This window comes from Lemur catta, chromosome 8, assembly GCF_020740605.2.
Source record: "Lemur catta isolate mLemCat1 chromosome 8, mLemCat1.pri, whole genome shotgun sequence".
Taxonomy (NCBI): Eukaryota; Metazoa; Chordata; class Mammalia; order Primates; family Lemuridae; genus Lemur; species Lemur catta.
Window position 1 is genome coordinate 54272138 of NC_059135.1, and position 19715 is coordinate 54291852.

A 19715-nucleotide genomic window follows, 5' to 3' on the forward strand; every position below is an offset into this window, starting at 1 on the left:
GCACTCTGTTCCTGGGGTTCCTGGCCAGCTGGATGGCTCTCTTGATTTATGGTAGACACATAATCTAACACATTATTGATGTCTCACAAGTGTATAAACTAGGATTTTTATTTATAACCATGTATTAGTCTTTAAAGATGCTTATTTGTAGAAATTAGTTTATGTTTAGTAAACTAATTCTGATTTTCCTCTTGATGGTGTTCACCTGCTTCCCAAGGACCTTGACCATTTCCCCTTCCTGCCTTGTTTCCCTAGCTTTGAGGATACTATTTTAGACAACTTTTTGTAACTAGACTGAAAGGAACATAATAAAGGAAAGTTTAATTTTATATTTTTCAGAAAAGAGGAAAAGTATTTAAAACTATTACTTATAGCAAATGCCATTTAACAAAATTTCTAAGGCCTACTTATTTCAGGCTGTATTTAAGACTACAGAAGTTCTGCATAAGGAAATAATTAACTTGGAGTTTATTTTTATAGGATTTTGGATCTGTGATGAAGGTCAGTTTTTTATGTTTGTACTCAATAAAATGAATTGTGCTTATATATTTATAAACACATGGTTAGGTAAAAGGAAATTTTAGATCTGTTCTAACTAGAGTTAAATCCTTTTCACCAAATGGCCTTCTGTTTTCTAGTTGGAGCTATTTAAATTATAATTTTCTCTTGTGCACATGAGGAGAGAAAGTTGGTAGACAATATTGGATGCAAGGTGCAATGGAATGGTGAAATACTATCATGCCATCAGTATCTCTCGTGGACTATGATGATAATGTTATCTGTGTACTTGTATATATTGTTCTCATCTATGCTTTTGTTTTTATAGATATGCTTTTTATACACACATTTTGTATAATTTTTATACAAATTATATACTTAAAATATGTACATCTTTGCACGTATTTATATAAATAGCAATAGTGAACAACATTTACTTGAGTGCTGGACAAGGTTTTTTTTGTTGTTAGAGATGCCTCCACTGGGAGAAAGGACTTGGATTAAGGCCTTGGTAATCCATTTCAGAATGTGAAAGCTCAAGAAAGAGTTCTGGAGTTTTTAAAAGAGTGAATAAAACCATTAGTTAATTGTTTCCTTTTTGTTTCTTTAATAAAACTTCTAACGCATGCTGTGGATAATTACTTAATGGCTTGTATATCTGTTACTGCCAGGTAGCATGAGCCTTGGTAGAGGTCATTGCATGACTGGTGTGTGCTAGATACAGTGTAAATTTGCCTTGGTCTCGCTGTTACCCACTAGTGTACTGTACATCCTGCTTGATAGAATTAGGTTGAGGTAGCCTAGATAAGCAGTTATACTACATTGTGTTGTCAGTGGCTGCCATGCATTTGTCCCAAGATGTAAGCATTCTTTAAAAAACCAACAAAACAATAAATTTTTATCTATTAACTAATAAATAAGTATGAAACATGTTACATGTTCTGAGTTCTCTATTAAAAACTCATCAACATTGTGTGCCCAAGTGTTTTCCTAGCAATGGGTTCTCTTCAAAGTGAACTTTTCCAAGGGCACATCCCCACCCCTTGACTGTGGAACCCTCAAAAAGCAGGGATTCCTTTTGATTTTGTACTATGTTTGACCATCAATATGTGCAGCAAAAAAAAATACGTTCCATTTGTGCCTCGGAAATAGACTCTTTTTCCCCAAAGAGAAGAATGATTGGGATGATTTAAGCATAACCACTGCTGTTATTTAAATGGTCAGGAGATGGAAGTGTAGATATGAAAAATGTTGTACCTTTTCTCTTTGGAAACAAAGCCATAGACATGGAATAATATGAAATTCTAGCAGTAATAAATACTAAGTTTAATTTGGTAAGAAGTAGCGCTTCACCCAAGAGTCCAAATTAAATCAGGAAGAATTTTTGAGATATTTTTCTTTGTATAGCTTTTAGACATAGCAGAGAAGATTTTTTGTTTTGTTTTGTGTTTTAATACTCAGGGCTATTAGAGTAGCTGAAGAGTTTGAGGTTAAAAAAAAAGGACATGGTGTTATTCGTTTTTATGCCATTTGATGACAGACTGTGGAAGCATCTAGCTTCGATTAATGCAGGTGCTCTCTAAATGTGAACTCATCTTTCCTGAGAAATGGACCCTTTACATGTATTTGGCAGCAGGACTACTCTGTTGACTGATTGTATGGTAGTCCCTTCTGGAGGTAGGTAAAGGGCTAACAGAAATAATTTCCCCAGAGAAACAAGAGGAGGTCACCCAGGAAACTAATGACCCACCTGGGAGTAGAAGCAAGACTGAGTCTACATGCGATGTTGGTTGGGACTTCCTCTACAAGTTCCTGTTGTTGGTCTTTTTGTTGTTGTTGTTGTTTGTTTTCCTTTGTTTTCTTTTTTGGCTTCCTAGTTGTTCCTTCTCTTTCCCCCAATTTTTCCTTCACTGAAAAACTTTTCTCTTCTATAAGTCTCACCATTGTTTTTGTTCAGTTATATACAAGGATACTCACTGTTCATGGTGGGAGCCCTAAAAGCCTTTCTGACTTTACTTTAAGAACTGTGCAGGTGAAACTCAGCTATTGAGGAATTTTTTCCTCCTGACAATAAGAATGTGTGGTCTCAAGCCTGTAAGTTGGAAGTAGTGGCTCCTGCTGGGCTGGAATCCTTGGAACAAGGATGTCGTTGGGCTGATGGTAGGTGGGCTGTGTCACAGGGCTGATGGCTTGTATACCTACAGGAGGAGTTCTCTGGCCACACCGTTGGTACAGCAGCTCCTTCCAGGCTCATTCATGGAACAGGCATGGTGGCAGTCTTGGAGAAGAGTGCCAGCCCCGGTCAGAGGTAATTTTGTACTGCAGAAAGGTGAACAAGATCAGTAGGAAGCTCCCATAAGAACCAGGGGAGGGAAGAGGGTGGATGAGATGGGGAGACACAGTGTGGGCTGCTGGGGAAATTAAAACCTCTGTTACGACATATTTACATAATATATATGCTTCAATGTGTATTTCATCTAGTCCAGTCATCATAAGTGACTGATACAGCTTAACTGACTAATGTTATATGTCTGTGCACATTTTTACTTAATCAAAGTTGTCACCATTACCTGGCCTCCTGACAAATCATTGTGCTCCTCTCCTTTGAGCAAAGAGAATATAATGACAGGCTACTTTTGTATCTGGCCCCAATTCCCTTTTCAGTGGAATTATACACCATCCCTTTCATAAGCCCATGCTCTGCAGGAAGTGAAAAAGTGGTCTGTTGTTTTCTATATGCCAGAAAACAAATGGATTCCTGTTTCTCTTAGCAATACCAACCTAGTACAAAACACTAGATCATGATCTTGCTGCCAATAAGATGTGACTGTCATATCCCTTTCTTCCAGGCCAAACCGTGGCCACTTAAATAACACTCTTAAGGAGTGCTATTTAGAGCTAGAGATCCTTGTTTGCCACTGGAAAGATGGGATTCTCTCTGGGGGTGGGAGCACATGCTATGCAGTTTCATTTAGATATATTGGGTATATCTGAGACTATTGCTGTTCTTTTGCATATCATGTAGGACCTGATAAAACTGAGTGAGATAAGAACATCAGCTGTTTGTGCCTCATACAAGGATAAACTCTCTAGTTCTGGACTTTTAAAATATTTTTTTGTAAGCACATCCTGGTAAAAGTAAAGTGGTGATTATGAATTGGATTTCAATAGTTCTGCTAATTATTTCCGTAACATTCCTGAATAAGCCTCAGGAGATCGGTAGTGGAAATGATAAAAGAGGAGTAGAATGCATCTCAAGAGGTGCCAAAGTAGGTTTGAAATTTTATTAGTCCTAGTATAATAATTATAATAGCCTGTGACGTGGCCAAAATAATTAAAAGTTTCAGGGGGATACTTAATTATCCACAGCATATAATGATCATCATAAAACCATATGCAAAGTTGTCACGTGACCACTTTAGGAAAGTGGGAAATGTCCAAACAAACAAATACTCATAGAAAATAGTATTTCCATATTTGGGAAGATTACTATGAGTAATTTAAGATATCATTTTGTTTCAAAGACATTCTAAGATCTTATTTAGAGATTGCTTAGAAGTTTATAAAATAGAATTTCTAGGTAAAGTTTTTATTATAGATATATCTTTCCAAATGTAAATTATACATTGTAAATTTAGTTTACAAGTGTCCTTTTTGTCATAGTAGGAAAAGTTTTTTACAGATTAATTTTTCTTTAGTTTGAAAGCCTTTGAACCTTTGACTTTATTTGAAATAGTTTCACACTTGAGATTGTAATATTTTCTGATCATATGAAAGGGATTCAATTTTATTCCATTATATAAAAATTAGCAATATATATTTCTTATCAAATAATTGAGTTTTGGGAGTTGTGACCGTTAAAATAAAGATCACCGGCTGTGCGCAGTGGCTCATGCCTGTAATCCTAGCACTCTGAGAGACCGAAACAGGAGGATTGCTTGAGCTCTGGAGTTCAAGAACAGCCTGAGCAACAGCAAGACCCTGTCTCTACCAAAAATATTTAATAGAAAAATTAGCCAGGTGTCGTGGAACACACCGCACCTGTAGTCCCAGCTATTTGGGAGGCTGAGGAAGGAGGATTGCTTGAGCCCAAGAGTTTGAGGTTACAGTGAGCCATGATGATGCCTCTGCACTCTACCTGGGGTGACAGAGCGAGACTCTGTCTCAAAAAAAAAAAAAAAAAAATAGTAAATAAAATAAAAGTTACTATGAAATAACTTACTCCTTTTAATAATTAATATTACTTAATATATTAATAGTAATCTAAGTTATCCTATTCTGTTTTCCATTAATTTTTAAATTTTTTATCTGAATACTTTTTTTTGTTAGACCTTAAAAAAATTTAATTTTTTAATTTGGGAATAGAAGCAGCTAATTAATTAAATTAGAAGGATCCTAAAACATCTTTGCTGATTGGCTATAATATTTTTAGCCCTAAATATTTTCTGCAACCTTTATTATTTCAATTATCTTACAATATTTTACACCTTGAAGTTTCATTTAGATTTAAGGATAATCTTTTGTGTTGGTTAGAAACCCGGATTCCATGAATTACTATTGAGTTAATTCTTTGCTTTTAGAAACAAAAACCCATATATTTAATTTGTATTTATGTAAGGTGAAAATACTTGACATGATTTGAAAACTCTGAAATACTGTCACTACTTAAGAAATGAATCCTGCATTCCATTTGAAATAAAGAATGAGAATCCCATCTCCCCAGTGACATCCAATGCCTTCTTCGAACTTTGCTGATTGCTGTAATCTATTCAGAGCTGTTACATGGAGTCTAGACTAGTAGGATTTCCAGTTAAGGACTTACATTTCCCACCCCAGTAGTATTGCTTTCAGTAAGAAAAAGGTTACGTATATAAAACTAAAGGGAATCCATTAAACCATGTAAAATATGAGATCGTATCTTATTCAAAGAATTTGCAAAAATTAGAGAAAATAGCATAGTTGGCGAAGAATATAAAACATTAAACTTGTATTTACTAATTCTCTAGTATAATTGATAGCTATTGATGGTAAAACCTTTCACTAATAAAATTGGCTTAAATCTGAAAATAATTTTGTTCTCAAGACATCAATAAAATAGGCTTCCTGCTTTCTTAACTTTGTTCATTTTTTTTTTTCTTGGCATGAGCTTCTAAATTAGTCTATCCAGTCTATGCTTGTTAAAGTACCAGTCATTTGTGAATTGACTTTTATAGTTAAGTTTAGAACTGTGTAAGAAAGTGAATGACATTGTTAGTGCATGAAGACAAGCTGCCAGAGGGTTTTGGTTGTATATTACACAGTGTGACTGGTTTCTATCTAAAAATTAGTGTACCGTGTTTAGTTCTTTATTTTAAAGTGAATCACTGATTTCACTTATCTTAAAACATCTTAATACTTCAGACTAATAGTCATGGATTTTATGGGGATTTTGAAGCTTTGTGTCAAGACCATATTTTTGACAATATCAGAAGCTTTTAATAAGGTGCTTGCTGCTGAGCTAATGATATGCTTTTGGTAGTATTTCTTATATCTATCTTCAATAGACATATTCAGGCTAGTGTGAATGTAATAATCAAGCCTCAATCAAACCATACTTAGTATGACAAATATTGCATTATACTGTAATTTAGGTATTCATGCTTCTGATAAAGGGCTTAATTCGACTCCTTGAGGAACTGGGAAAACACTATTGATTTTATACTGGAATGTAAAGTAGCAGCCATTTATAGTGCAAGATATAAATCACTTTATAATTAAAATTAAATCAAGAGAAATTAAGAATCTCATGGCCTTATATGTAATGGTACACAATCTTAAGTGTAAAATTATATTTTGTATCAATTGTGTTCCTGTGCATGGGTTTCTGGGCACAAAAAAATTTGCAGTTAATCTTAATAGAAGCAGATGATGTTGACTTTTTAAATTTCTCTTAATTTTTTTTCTGTAGGAACATTGCAGTGGAATAAACTACTTATTCCAGATATAATTGATTTATTTTTGTTTTCCCTTTTAAGAAAATGTCAAAGAAATTTTTGGACAGACTATCATTCATCATCATATCCCTTTTAACTGGGACTGTGAATTTATCCGACTGCATTTTGGGCATAACCGGAAGAAGCATCTTAACTACACAGAATTCACGCAGTTTCTCCAGGTGAGCTCAGTTTTCATAACTGGTATAAATATACATTATTCTTCCTCTGCCTCCTTCCCTTTTGTTTTTATTAAGTTTATTGCAAAAATAGTAGTCCCCTATGGCATTTCACCCCAAATTTCCATTTCCCACTCACCAGAAGCAACTTTTAAAAACTCTTATAGCTGTTTCTTCCAATGTTTCATTCCATTTATTTAAATAGTAACCTTCTTGGCACTTCTACATTTTAATTGTTCACTTTTAGGTAGTTTTGATTGAACTCTAAGACTAGGAGCTAGCTCTTTCACCTCTCCTTCCCTGCCACACACTTGGACATTTTCTGTCCCCTCTACCCCCTGTATTATTATGTCATGATTCTGCTTAGATCAATAATCCTATGAATTACTGTAATTTTGTAAATACTCTTCATGGCTAAAATGATATTGCTTTTTCTTAGAGTTTCTAGTTTTCAGGAATTTAGTTTTCTTTGTGTTAATGCTAATTCATCCTCAAACTTTGGCCCAGTTATTAAATATCTTTTTAATATGTTCAAAACACATTAGATATTATATGAATTTCATCTTCTTGGAGCTCTGCAGGAGCTTGCTTTTTTTAAAAAAAATTGAGGTAAAATTTACATGACATAAAATTAGATATTTAGTAATGTACAATTTAGTGGCTTTGAGTACATTCACAGTGTGTTGTGACCACCACCTCTATCTAGTTCCCAGACATTTTTATCATCCCAAAAGAAAACCCATTGAGCAGTTACTCCCCATTTCTGCTCCCTGCCCCCAAGCTTCTAGCAACTACCAATCTGCTTCCTATAATATTTCTATGGATTTACCTGTTCTGGAATTTCATACAAATGGAATCATACAATACGAACTTTTGTGTCTGGCTTTTTCACATAATGTTTTCAAGGATTATCCATATTGTAGCGTGTGTCAGTGCTTCATTCCTTTCTATGGTTGAATAATACTCCATTGTGTGAATAAACCATATTTTGTCTATCCGTTCATCAGTTGATGGACATTTGGTTTGTACCCACCTTATGACTATTGTGAATGGTGTTGCTGTAAACATTTGTATACAAATATTTGTTTGAATACCTGTTTTCTGTTCTTTTCGGGTATAGCTAGGAGTGGAATTGCTGGGTCATATGGTAGGTAAGTCTGTTTAACATTTTGAGGAACAAGCAGACTGTTTTCCACACCAGCTGTACCATTTTCTTGGTGCTTTCTGACCTGCTTCAGGGTCAGAAGGTGGACTTTGTGGGCCCAGCATGGTTCTGCTGCACCACTCTGCTGTCTTAGAAGGTGGACTTTGTAAACTTGCTGCAGAGCCATCATTCTGTGATCTTCCTTCACCTTTATCCCAGAGAATCCATTTGCCTTTCTGTTGTGTTAAATTTCCCGTTTGCTGGGTTTTACCTCTTCCTTTTAGCGTGGTTTACTTCTTCTTTTTGGTAGAATACGTCCTGCAGGGACTTCCTGAGGGAAGTAAAACAATTTTTTTTTTCAGACTTCTCATATCTGAAAACCTCTTGCTCCATAACTGGTGGCTCAGTATTCATTCTAGTAGGAATTTATTCTCATAATTTTCACAGTATTTCTCTTTTGTTTTCTAGTTTCCAGTGTTGCCACTGTGAATTCCAGTGCTATTTTAATTCTTGATTTGGTTTTGAAACTTACTCCCCCGCAAAGGTTTTAATATTTTTTTGTTAGGTGCTTATGAAATTTCACAATATTCCTTGGTGTGAGTTTATTTTTATTGATTGTGCTGGGCTTTTCATTCAGTGGGCTTTTCTAATCTGAAAACCTATGTCCTTCAGTTCTTGAAAATTTTCTTAATAGTTTTCTTATTTTATTTTATTCCTTCCTACAACTATTAAATTTATGATCTTTTAGTTTTCTTTCCTATTTTCCTTCTGAACCTTCTGTTACAATTTTTATTTCTGTTGGATTTCTAATTTTCAGGAGCTTTTTTTGGTTCTCTGAATGTTCCTTTTTTAAAAAATAGCATGTTGTTTTTGTTTCATGGATGTACTATTTTCTTTCACTTCTCCAAAGATAGTAAAGACAGTTTTTTTTGTTTTTTGTTTTTTTTTTAGTTTCCTTGTGCCTGCAAAGTGTTTCTTCCAAGTTTCGTTTCCTTTCTTTTTTCCTCTTTGTTTGGGTCTCACTTTTTCATATTAGTAGCTTCTCTCATATGTCTGATAGTCCTCTGTTCATCTATAAGATTAGAGCTTATTGGGAGCTTTGGGTTCATGGTAGGACTTATTAACTCTGGACCTTACTGTAAAGTTTTCTGGCTGGACTGATTTAGGACCTTCCAGTCTTTTCTTTCAGTTTGGAGGGATCAAAGAAGAATCATCTGGTCTCCCATCTGGAATATTAGATCTGGCTTTTGACATTCTAGTTGCTGTAAAAGAAGAGGGTTGGAGGTCTCAACATTCAGTATGATGATGTAGTTTGTTACCTTTTTTCAATGTAGTATTCTCCCCCTCAACTGGGCATGGTCTCCGCGAGTCCAGAGATCCTCGGCTAAACTCTCCAGACAGTAAACTTCTGGTCTTCTGCCAAGGTTGGGAAAGGGCAGAGGCCTGGCTATTTGGAGTAAGGCAGGTAATTAACTGCTTCTTAAACAGACTTCCATCTAAGCCCCCTATTTTTAGCCCCACCTACACTGTCACTTCCAGAGGTACCAGTGCAGCCAATTCCTGAGTCTTTTGGGGGTTCTGTTATATATGTCAGATTGCTTTTTGGCTTTTCCCACTTCTAGTTTTCTTAAGTCCATTAAAGTCAGTTGTCAATTGCTCTTCTGCTTTCTGGTCTTAAAAATGTAGTTGCTATCTTCTCTTTTTGTTTTCTTTGTCCTTGGGTTTCTGTTTTGTTATGTTTTTTTTTTCCTTTATTGTGCTTTTAGTGGAGAATAGTGTTTTGGAAGACAGTGCACTTAAATGTACAAGTTCAGGCTTATCCAAAGACACTGTTTCTGAAGCTCTGCTATTTTTACCTCTTAGATGAAATGCATTTTCAAGTGCAGAAGATCTTCACTTTTAGCATAACTTCTCTTCTTTATTTTTTCTTTAATTCCCCTATCTACCCACCCACTCAGAAGCAAAACTTATTTTACCTTTTATAAGCCCCACACTATTGTTTCTCTTTATTAGGGTAATCACAGATTTGAAAACTATGCCCTTTAAGTGTGGGTATTTTTAGAACTCAGTCCATGTTCTAACACTTTCATTGTTAGTGCCAGTCTAACTCATCTTGTAAAATACTCAGACTTGAAAAGTTAAAAATATTGTACATTTGAGAGCTGATTTTTTTAAAAAGGAAATGTCCTCCCAACTACTGTTTTTTTAAGATTCTTCCAAAGATGATTTTGTTTCATTGTTTCCCTTGCATTTACTGAAGATATTTTATAGTATCTATTGTACCCTGGTATTTTAGTTATACTATGTAACTGAGAGCTGTATATATGGAACTTCTTTTTTCTTTGTTTAACTTCTCATTTTGAAGTCTTTAATTTTAATTTTTTAAAACTTTTTATTTTAGAAGACTTCAAATATATTTAAAAGTAGAGAGAATAGTGTAATGAACCCTGTATACCCATCAACCATCTTCAGCAATGATCAACTGTTGGCCAATCTTGTTTTATCCTACTCTGCCTCCTACAGGATCATTTGGAAGCCAATCCCACACACTCTATAATTTCATCTGTGATACTTCAAATATGTATCTTTAAAAGATAAATGAAAGTTCTTTAACTGTTGACCTTATAGAAAACAGAAAATCTATTCTTCTAACATTGCTCTTTCAATGAGCATTCTGCTTCATCTTTAAGGTAAAGGTCCACATTTTCTTTAGTACTGAGTGTCATTAATAAGGCTAAATTGTACCCATGGTACAGTTATTTCTGGGAGATTAAGACATATTCATAGGGAAGACAAAGGCATAGCAAAGACATAAAGGAGGAGAAACAAAGGAGGAGTGAGGAAGGAAAAAAGTATACAAATCAAGAAGTGGATCTGTGTCTGCTTCTGATGCTGCTTGGGAAAATCCTTGCAGTGGGGACCACTTTCAATCAATCTGATGAAACAAAACTTCCTGCTTCATTTGAAGGGTAAAGTGGTTGGAGTTGAGATGCTGGGAAGATGGAGTGAGTTAGGGGGAATGACTAAAGTAGATGAGGAGGAATGGAAGAGAAAACTTTGTCAAATCATGTTGGTTGTTTATTTTGTACTCTTTTTCTGTCTTACGTATTTACCAGTTGAGTTTATTTCTCTATATTGTTTTTTTAAACCAAATCTAAATATACTGTTTTGTATGGATATTTGCTCACTGTTGAAAAGTTTAGGAAGTTTCATATACTGGCCTCTAGTCCATCAACGTCCTAAGAAATTGTTAACATTAGTTTTACTGTTAAATATCATACAAATACAGAAACCACATAAAACAAATGTATAGCTCAATTGATTATTATAAAATGAATACCTACTAGGGTAATTTTAATGTTTTTGAATTACCATTGAGCTATCACAAGCCCATAGGCTAATATCATTATATAAAGATCATGAGACTTCTACCAAAAACTATTTTAAATGTTAGAAAAAGGTAAAGCAACATTGATTTGTAAGCTTTTATAAATAAATGACAATGAAAATTATAATATTTAATTTTATCTTTGAATAATATGTATATACTTGGATAAGACTCTTGGTTTCAGAAATGAGAGTGTGAAAGAGGCATCCAGTAATCCCATTATTATGTTGTACAAACAGACTTATTTGGGATTGTGTCATGAGTTCCCGAGGCAGAAATGCTCAGGTTTTGACTTTTGTATAGTACCCAGGGGATTACTGGCACATTTTGTTATTTTTATTGATATCACTTATTATGAAGTTTGGCTGCCTAATAGTTCAAAAGTTCAGTGATATTCTGGACAGTTTTACAATTTATGAGTAACTGTGCCCAGAGCCAGAAAGAATTGATAGCTGAAGACTGCTTACACAGTTTGTTATCTATAACTTTCATTTTAGAATTACTAAGTATTGCATTTACCAGTTGGGAGAGTTTCTCACTGAGTTTTTTTAAAAACTGTTTGGAAAAATGATTTATAATTCATTTACATATATATATATAGAGAGAGACAGAGACAGAGAAAGACTGACTTTGTAACATTTAAAATTGAAAAACTGAATATGAATCTAAACTCTTAATGCAAGAAGTACTCTGTGATGACAAGAAAGCCTTAAGCAGGAGAGAATAAATTACTGTATATTTTAAGGCTGAAATAAAATACCTAAAACATCATATTCTATTTGATTACAGTGATGAAAACTTTTGAGTAAAATCTGAAGATTCTTTTTTCTTCTCTTTGTTGCTATGCTCCGATTCATTGTATTTTTTCCAGAGAAGTAACATGTAGTACATTTTCAAGAAAACATGTGCTGCTTAAAAGAAATTAAAGCTTTGTTGTAAATTCAGAGTTGTACATTGTTCATTTCTGCAAGAAGTACATGTGGGGGAAGGATGTCTGTCCTTCCTTCCTTTCCAAAACATATACTTGGATGTGTTTAACCAATGTAGTGGCCTAATTCTAATTTTTCCCTCCAGGAGCTGCAACTGGAACATGCAAGACAAGCCTTTGCACTGAAAGACAAAAGCAAAAGTGGTATGATTTCTGGTCTGGATTTCAGTGACATCATGGTCACCATTCGGTCTCACATGCTGACTCCTTTTGTGGAGGAGAACTTAGTTTCAGTAAGTAAAAAGCAAGTACTTTTAATCTCCTGTTTCCTCAAACATTTTGAACCATTGGGTCCTGTATTACCTGCAGGGACTCATATGACTCTGCTATTCAAACTTCACACTTGGTTGATAGAAGGTAAATGTGTGTGTGTATGTGTGTGTGTTTGTGTGTGTGTGTGTGTGTGTGTGTGTGTGTGTGTGTGTGTGTATGTAAGGGAGGTAGAAGTGAGGGTGAGTGGTCTTTCCCCAGATCATAGCTTTACTCAGAGCCATCATCTTGCTCTCATGTATTTCCAAACTGTTTATTTCCATTTACAGAGTCCAGTTCAAGGGAAACCAGAGAGTTTGTAGACAAGGGTGAGCAGTTACTTTTTCCAGTGGGCAGTACCTCTCCCAGACACTACTGCCTTCATCTTGGCCTCCTTCCACCCCACCAGGCTCCCAAGGTCTTGCTATAAGGATGGCTCCTTCCTTTGTTGCCTTCAGGGTGCTGTCTGCTGGAGGGATCGTCACTGGCTTCTGCACTGTTTTAATAACCATGCCCATGGCAGAAGGTACGGAGGAAATATGTGGCCATCAGCCTCTGTGGCTCACTCCTCTCTCTGCCCCTTCACCTGTGCATTCAGTCTGTATGCACCAGACACAGTTTTTTGTTCTGTCAGATTGCTAATCTCTATAAAGTAATCATCTGGACCAATAGCAAACTCATGTCATCCACTTCCTCACATAGAGTGGTGAAACTTTCCTCACTTACCCGTTTTCTTGTTCATGCTTTGTACTTATGTATAAGTTTTTGATTACTGCTTGTTTTGAATGGAGGGAAGCCAGTGAGTACTTTTGTTGTTTCAGCTGAGGATCATTATCCCTGATTTGGACTGGGGTAGAAAGATCAACTTCTGTTCTTTTTCTTCAGTGAATTTGAACATGGAGCATGTCACTTTCTCCTACACATTTCACCTTCCTGACACCACCCCGCACGCCCCTACCCTCACCTCACATCCCAACCAAAAAATGAAAGAAGGAAGGAAAGAAAGAAAGGGAGAGAGGGAGGGAAGAAGGAAAGAAAATCCTAGAGGGATGGGCTTACTTCGTACCCATTTAATCTTTTCCAATTGGGTTAGATAGAGCTATTGTAGCCTCAATTTACCAAAGGCCAGTTCCAATCCTCAGAGGAATATATTGAATAATTTGAGTCTAGCTTTTGGGTCACTGGTATCCAAATTCAGGCTAATATAAATATAATCTATATTTGGGTTAAGGCATGTGTGTGAGGGGTGGTAAGGATGAATACATTTGCCCAGCATTACCTATACTGTTTGTAAAAGACCTTTATGATTAAGGTGGTCGCATTAGTGTTTCCATAAGTATTTCTTTGAGTTTTTAACAGAGAATGCATTCAATCAACTATGTTCCTCTGACTTCTGGCTTGAAAATTAGAATTTGCAAGCTACGAAAAAATATTCTTTTTTGAGTTTATGTCCAAGTGGTGGGCAGAGGGAGAGATTATCTCCTCACCCTGCAGAGGGAGTGAAGGCCACGTTGCCTCCTATCTTGGGCACGAGAGCCTCTTTGGCACTATTCCACTGAAGACTTAACTTTGTAGTGAATAGATCCTCTCCAGATTTTCTGTGCATTTTTTTGGAGTTTTTGGTAGTTGTATCTTTCATGATACAAATTCAGAGTGCAGCATAGACTGTTAAGTGTCTTAATTATAACAGTGGCCTTTAAAAAAAAACGGTTAGGAAAAATTGATATAATGAAGTAGTCTTAAAATTAAAACTTACCACTTGGTTTTTGTGAATGTGTGTACGGAGAAAAAAGAAAACCAAGTTTAAAAAAATGCTCCATATATTGTACGTTGATGTTTTGTTTATCCAGGACTAGCAGGAGTTCCATAGTTGAGGGTCTTGAAGATCCTGTTTAAATAGCTATTGTTTTTGATCTGTGATAATTGTATTTGTTGTTTCTGACCCTATAGGTAGATGAACCATGAAGTCCAACTTCCAGATGTTGCTTTCTTCCTTAAAACCTAAATTGCATAGACTTCCCTGAGGGCATGAAATGCACTGAGTGTTTCAGTATGATACTTCCCTTGTATTTATGGACTGGTTGTTAATCATTTTAATAATGAAGACTCCCTTGGATCCTCTTTGAGAAAAGTACGGTGTCCGTAAATGTGTTTTTTGGTTTTGTTTGTTTTTTTAAACTTTTTGTGTTGTCATTTCCTAGGCAGCTGGAGGAAGTATCTCACACCAGGTTAGCTTCTCCTACTTCAATGCATTTAACTCCTTACTGAATAACATGGAGCTTGTTCGTAAGATATATAGCACTCTAGCTGGCACAAGGAAAGATGTTGAAGTCACAAAGGGTAAGATTTAAAAAATACATATTGATTAGAATCTCAGCATTTTCACTTTCTTTATCTAGGCATGAGGTTAATCTAAGTTTACCACTCTAAAGCCAGATCTAGAAAGTATATTACCAAGTGTATATTTGTTTCATTTGGGCTCCAAAAATCCAGGTGGATTTAATGGGATGCTGAGGTCAGGAATGGAAAAGTGGCTTTGACAGTTTTGAAAAGAGCCTTGGCCCAATCTGTCAAACAGGTCAGTGGCACTGTGGCAGCAGCTTGTTTGTACTAGGAAGGAGTTGCCACAGAAAGGTGGGCAAGCCTACTCCTTTTGGTAAATGGTAGTGGGATTTTTGAGTGACTGGAGAATAGCCAGTTCTTTTGTATTGTAACTCTGGAGACCAAAGTGAATAAACAAGATGAGAGAGAGAGAGAGAGAGAGAGAGAGAGAGAGAAGATTCTGAAGAGATTATTTTGTCTTTGAAGTAATTTATCTGTTGTTGCTGTTTCTCTATCGTAACATTCTGTCTTTTACTAGCTTTTCAGAAATGTATATTCTTATATAGTTGACTTAAATTTTGTTTTAGATTTTTAAAATAATACTAAAACGCCCGTAGCTTTCAGATTATGCTATAGTTGGTTAAGGTAGAAGTTTGTTGTGTATTAAAAATCTTTCAAGATTTTAACATTTTATCTTTCCCTTCCAGAGGAATTTGCCCAGAGTGCCATACGCTATGGACAAGTCACTCCACTAGAAATTGATATCCTGTACCAGCTTTCAGACTTATATAATGCGTCAGGGTAAGTATTCCAATACTTCTTCATGATATTTGTTATAGGGTAGTTCTTTTAAAATGTGAAACAGTGGTGTGCTTTTAGTTCATTTTAACAATAGTTTATTCAATATATAAATTCCAAGAAAGAGCAACAGATAGGAGAAACAGAGGAGGAGAAAGAGGAAGACAGACCGACGGTGGAGGGCGGTATGAAGGGAGGGAAAGGGAGAGAGAACAAGGGTGGGGAAGAAAAGAGAGGAGGGTAAGGAAAGAGGGGAAGATGGGGAGGAGGGGAGGGGAGGTAAGAGAAGGGAGTAAGCAGTTGAGGGGCATGAGAGAGGGAAATGGGTGAAGGAAGAAAAGAGAGCGTAGGGGAGGGAAGTGAGAAAGAGAGGAGATTTAATCTGGGCTTTCTGGAGGTATTATAAGTTTCAAGAGATTTATAGAAATTTGCCTAAATTTATAACTTTATAAAATAGACTAAAGTACATGGGGTAATAGCATAATCTTTTTGATTTGTTGTAAATTTTCATTTCACTAAAGAGTGTATACCATTGCATGTTGGAGAGTATCATTTTCTTCAGATATGCATGTGATATTATCATCATAGTTACCATTGTAGACAAGCTCAGGTGTTTTATGCCTCTGTTTTATAAATTTGAAAGACAGAAGCACATGGAAAGTAATTTTTGGTCTTATGCAAATGCGAAAGAAAAACCCTTATCTGTGGGCACACAGCAGGACCTGTGAGAAAGGGAACTTATGGCCTATTAAGAGATCAGATTTTTTTTTTAGTTACCTCTAGTAGTTCTTTAAGTATGGCAATATCTGAAAAATGGGCCTTAGCCCTAGAACCAAGAATTAGGTGGTTTATCGTCTTCACGCTACATGATGAATTGTTAGACTGGAGGTGATACTAAATATATCAGCCAGACTTTGGTGACTGACATGAAATACCAGTCCATGTCTCATTCATCTGTAATTCACATTCTTAGACGAAAGTTTTGAGCTTGCTTCATGATAATAAATACTTTCAAAAAGTACTTCTCACAACTGGATCTAAAATGACCTTCTAGCTGGTTCATGGAATTTAAAGAAAATTTTTGGAAACAGTAGTGCATTAACGTGGTTCAAAACTCAAGGTGTTTGAAAGAGTATACTGTTAGAAAGTCTCCCTCCTACCCACATGCCTTTCCTTGAAGGCAGCCAGTATTTATCAGTTTTGTCTCTATCCTTCCCAGAATACTCTGCACCTATGCACTAAATAGATATGATTAGGGTTCGTACATATTAGCTTATATGAACAGTCAATGTATATCATTGCTTCTGGAGAGAATTATTTCTTCACTTTTATTATCTATTACTGGAGTCTTAATAAATCTTAGTACATTATTTCTCTGTTTTCTTAAAGCCCCTTTTAAGGCATAAACACATTATTTTTCTAGAGTCTTTTGCTTTTTGTTGATCACAACAGGCTCTAAAGATGTTTTTTTCTCACTAAAATGGTTTGTGTGAATAGGGAAATGATAATTTTAAACCATAGTGGGTTTTTTTTGTTTTGTTTTTTGTCGTTGTTTTTTTTTGAGAAAAGATGATCTTGATGTGAGGAGTTTGTTGGTGTCTAACAATTCTTTCTTTCCTGTGTATTTCCTGAAGGCGTTTGACTTTGGCAGATATTGAGAGAATAGCCCCATTGGCTGAGGGGGCCTTACCTTACAACCTGGCAGAACTTCAGAGACAGGTAGGAGTAGTTTCATAAATATAATCACCTTCAAAAATGCTAAAATAGTAGCCTAAATAGAAGCCTAAAACTTCTGAATGCTATGAAAATGAAAAATTACTTTCCAAAGAAAGACTTTCCTTAGTTCAAAGATTACCTTTATAGGACTACTGTTATCCCCACTCTTACAGAATATTTATGGGATAACTAGATTTATGTTTGTGTTTTGTTCTTTTAACTTATTAAGATAAGGAAAATAAAAGTTCAAACATACATGAACTTGACTTTCTGTTAGAATTAGCATTCTTTTCGTTGGCCTAGTCACATTTAAAAATTAGTGTTAAGTTCACTTTGTATCATTAAACTGATATTTATAGGGTTTTTAAAATACAAAACATTCCTCAAATATAATAAATCATTCACTGGGATTGTGCTTTATAGATTATAACAAGAAAAAGGAAAGGTATGTAATTAGTGAACCAGAAAGAAAACCTTGACTATTAACATGTTTTTGATAAAATATTAGTTTTGGTTTCTTTAAATGTTAAGTAAAATTAAAACATCTAGGAGACATGGGGAAGGTGTGTGGGGAGAGAGGAAAGAAGACAGGATACAGAGAGATGGAGAAAGTTAAATGGGCCTGCGACAGAAAGAGCCCACACCTACTTTTCTTCATTGCTGCCACACTGGTGGGTAGCCGGGGTGGGCTTGCTGCTACTGTTCACCTTCACCACATGTGGTAGCGAAAAGTCAAGCCATGTAGGTGCCGTTCCCTTTGAGAAGATTTGGTGGGAAATCTTTCTTACACTTGAGCTCCATGGAAGGATGATTCTGCCTCTGAAACTAACTAGAATTTCCAGTTCTATTTTATATAATGAACAAGAACTTTTTGTAGTCAAGTTGAAGTAAATTGAAAATGAAAAGGAGAGCTTTTGTATCTATAAATACATTTTATGTTAATACTTTATTTGCTCTGTGTACAAGAAAGCTTCCTACATGTTAAAATGTATCTATAATTCATTGCAATGCAAATTCTTCTGTACCAAAAAAAACCCCCTTATTTGCTGCCATCAAAGTTTATTTCCATTATTAGCTCTCAGGTCCTTTAAAAATGGATGGATTTATTCAAATTAAGTGATTTTTTAAAAATTTTATAAAATTATTAAAAAACTTGATACATTGAAATATTTAAAGAGCTCTTACTGAATTTAATTTTATATTTTGTAGTATACATTTGTGAAAATTTGCTCTTGAACTTTGAAAAATTTCATTTCAAAAGGAGATATTTTGCAGTGTTGTATATATCTATTGATATAGCTCTCCCTGAAGGTGTCCTGAATATTTATAATTGGGAAATATTTCATTTAGCTTATTAAAAACAATGTAAATTGAATTTAAAAGTCAACTCATTTCCTACTTTCTCTGCTTTTCTGCTGCTTACTATTCTATTCACCCACCTCTCTTGCCCCTAGCAATTTTCCTAGAGGCTATATCTGAAACTTGTTTTGCAATCGTTGGCACCCTAAGTCTACATCTCTCATATTTCTTCATCCTTAGGAAGGTTATGTAATTCTCCTACCAGTGTGAATTCTTTTAAAGATGGATTTGAGATGATTTGCCTGTCTTCATTGGCAGCTCTGATGCTTTTACGCTGGCATAGATGACCTGGAGGGTCTTGTCACATACTTAGGAAATGGGCAGTGTACAAACCACCACTTTCTTCTCCCAGGTCTCTGATTCATATCCAGAGTGGTGGAGGGGCGCTTTCTCTGCCTTTTCCCCAACTGGTGGGATGGCACAAGGATCTGGAATCTCTAGAGCATGGGTAGAGGTCTTGGGTATTCCCCAGAGGAACAACCTCAGAGCCTGTCTTTAAAATTTTTCCGCTCACATACAGATAGATTAGGTAGTATTACTACTGAAGGTTAGATATAGAGAAATAAATATTAAGATTTTAAATGTATTTTTTCCTATAAATTATTATAAGAACAAAACCTGAGAAAATAAAACTCAACAGAAGTCACAAATAATTTTTAGATTTTTACAGGAACATATTTATGAAGATTATTTCAGATGTAGTCAAATTAATGTCCATTAATATCCATCGTGAAATTTGACCTTTACAGAAAACAAAGTCTGACCTTTACTATCATTGGGATCTGATACAAGTTTCTCTGGGTCTCAGTTTTCCCTTTAGTAAAGTGAGTACCCTCAAGTATTTCTGAGAATACTTCAAGCTTCTGCATTCTGTAAAATGGTGTGAATCAATGAATCTTATTTTTAAAATTCTAAACTCATCTTCCTTTGTGGCATTTAAAATTTTGTAAGGAAGACAGGCTAGAACTCAAGTAGGATAATATGAAAATATGCTTAAGTTCTTACAGCAACCAAAATAATAGAATAAACTTTCTTCAATTTTCAGTCTTGAAAAACCATTCTTCAGTTAACATATTTCAGATTCATGAGGCATTCTAAGGCA

The 19715-nt window shown here is 35.3% G+C and overlaps 1 protein-coding gene across 2 annotated transcripts in view; it reads left to right on the forward strand.

Moving 5' to 3' along the window:
* SLC25A12 (solute carrier family 25 member 12) overlaps positions 1-19715 on the forward strand; it is a 106201-nt gene that overhangs the window by 54973 nt on the left and 31513 nt on the right. For both annotated transcript variants that reach the window (XM_045559544.1, XM_045559543.1), the window contains exons 5-9: positions 6513-6652; positions 12256-12402; positions 14620-14758; positions 15448-15541; positions 17173-17257. In XM_045559544.1, the coding sequence (XP_045415500.1) occupies positions 6513-6652; positions 12256-12402; positions 14620-14758; positions 15448-15541; positions 17173-17257 (605 nt within the window). The remainder of the gene's footprint in view (positions 1-6512; positions 6653-12255; positions 12403-14619; positions 14759-15447; positions 15542-17172; positions 17258-19715) is intronic.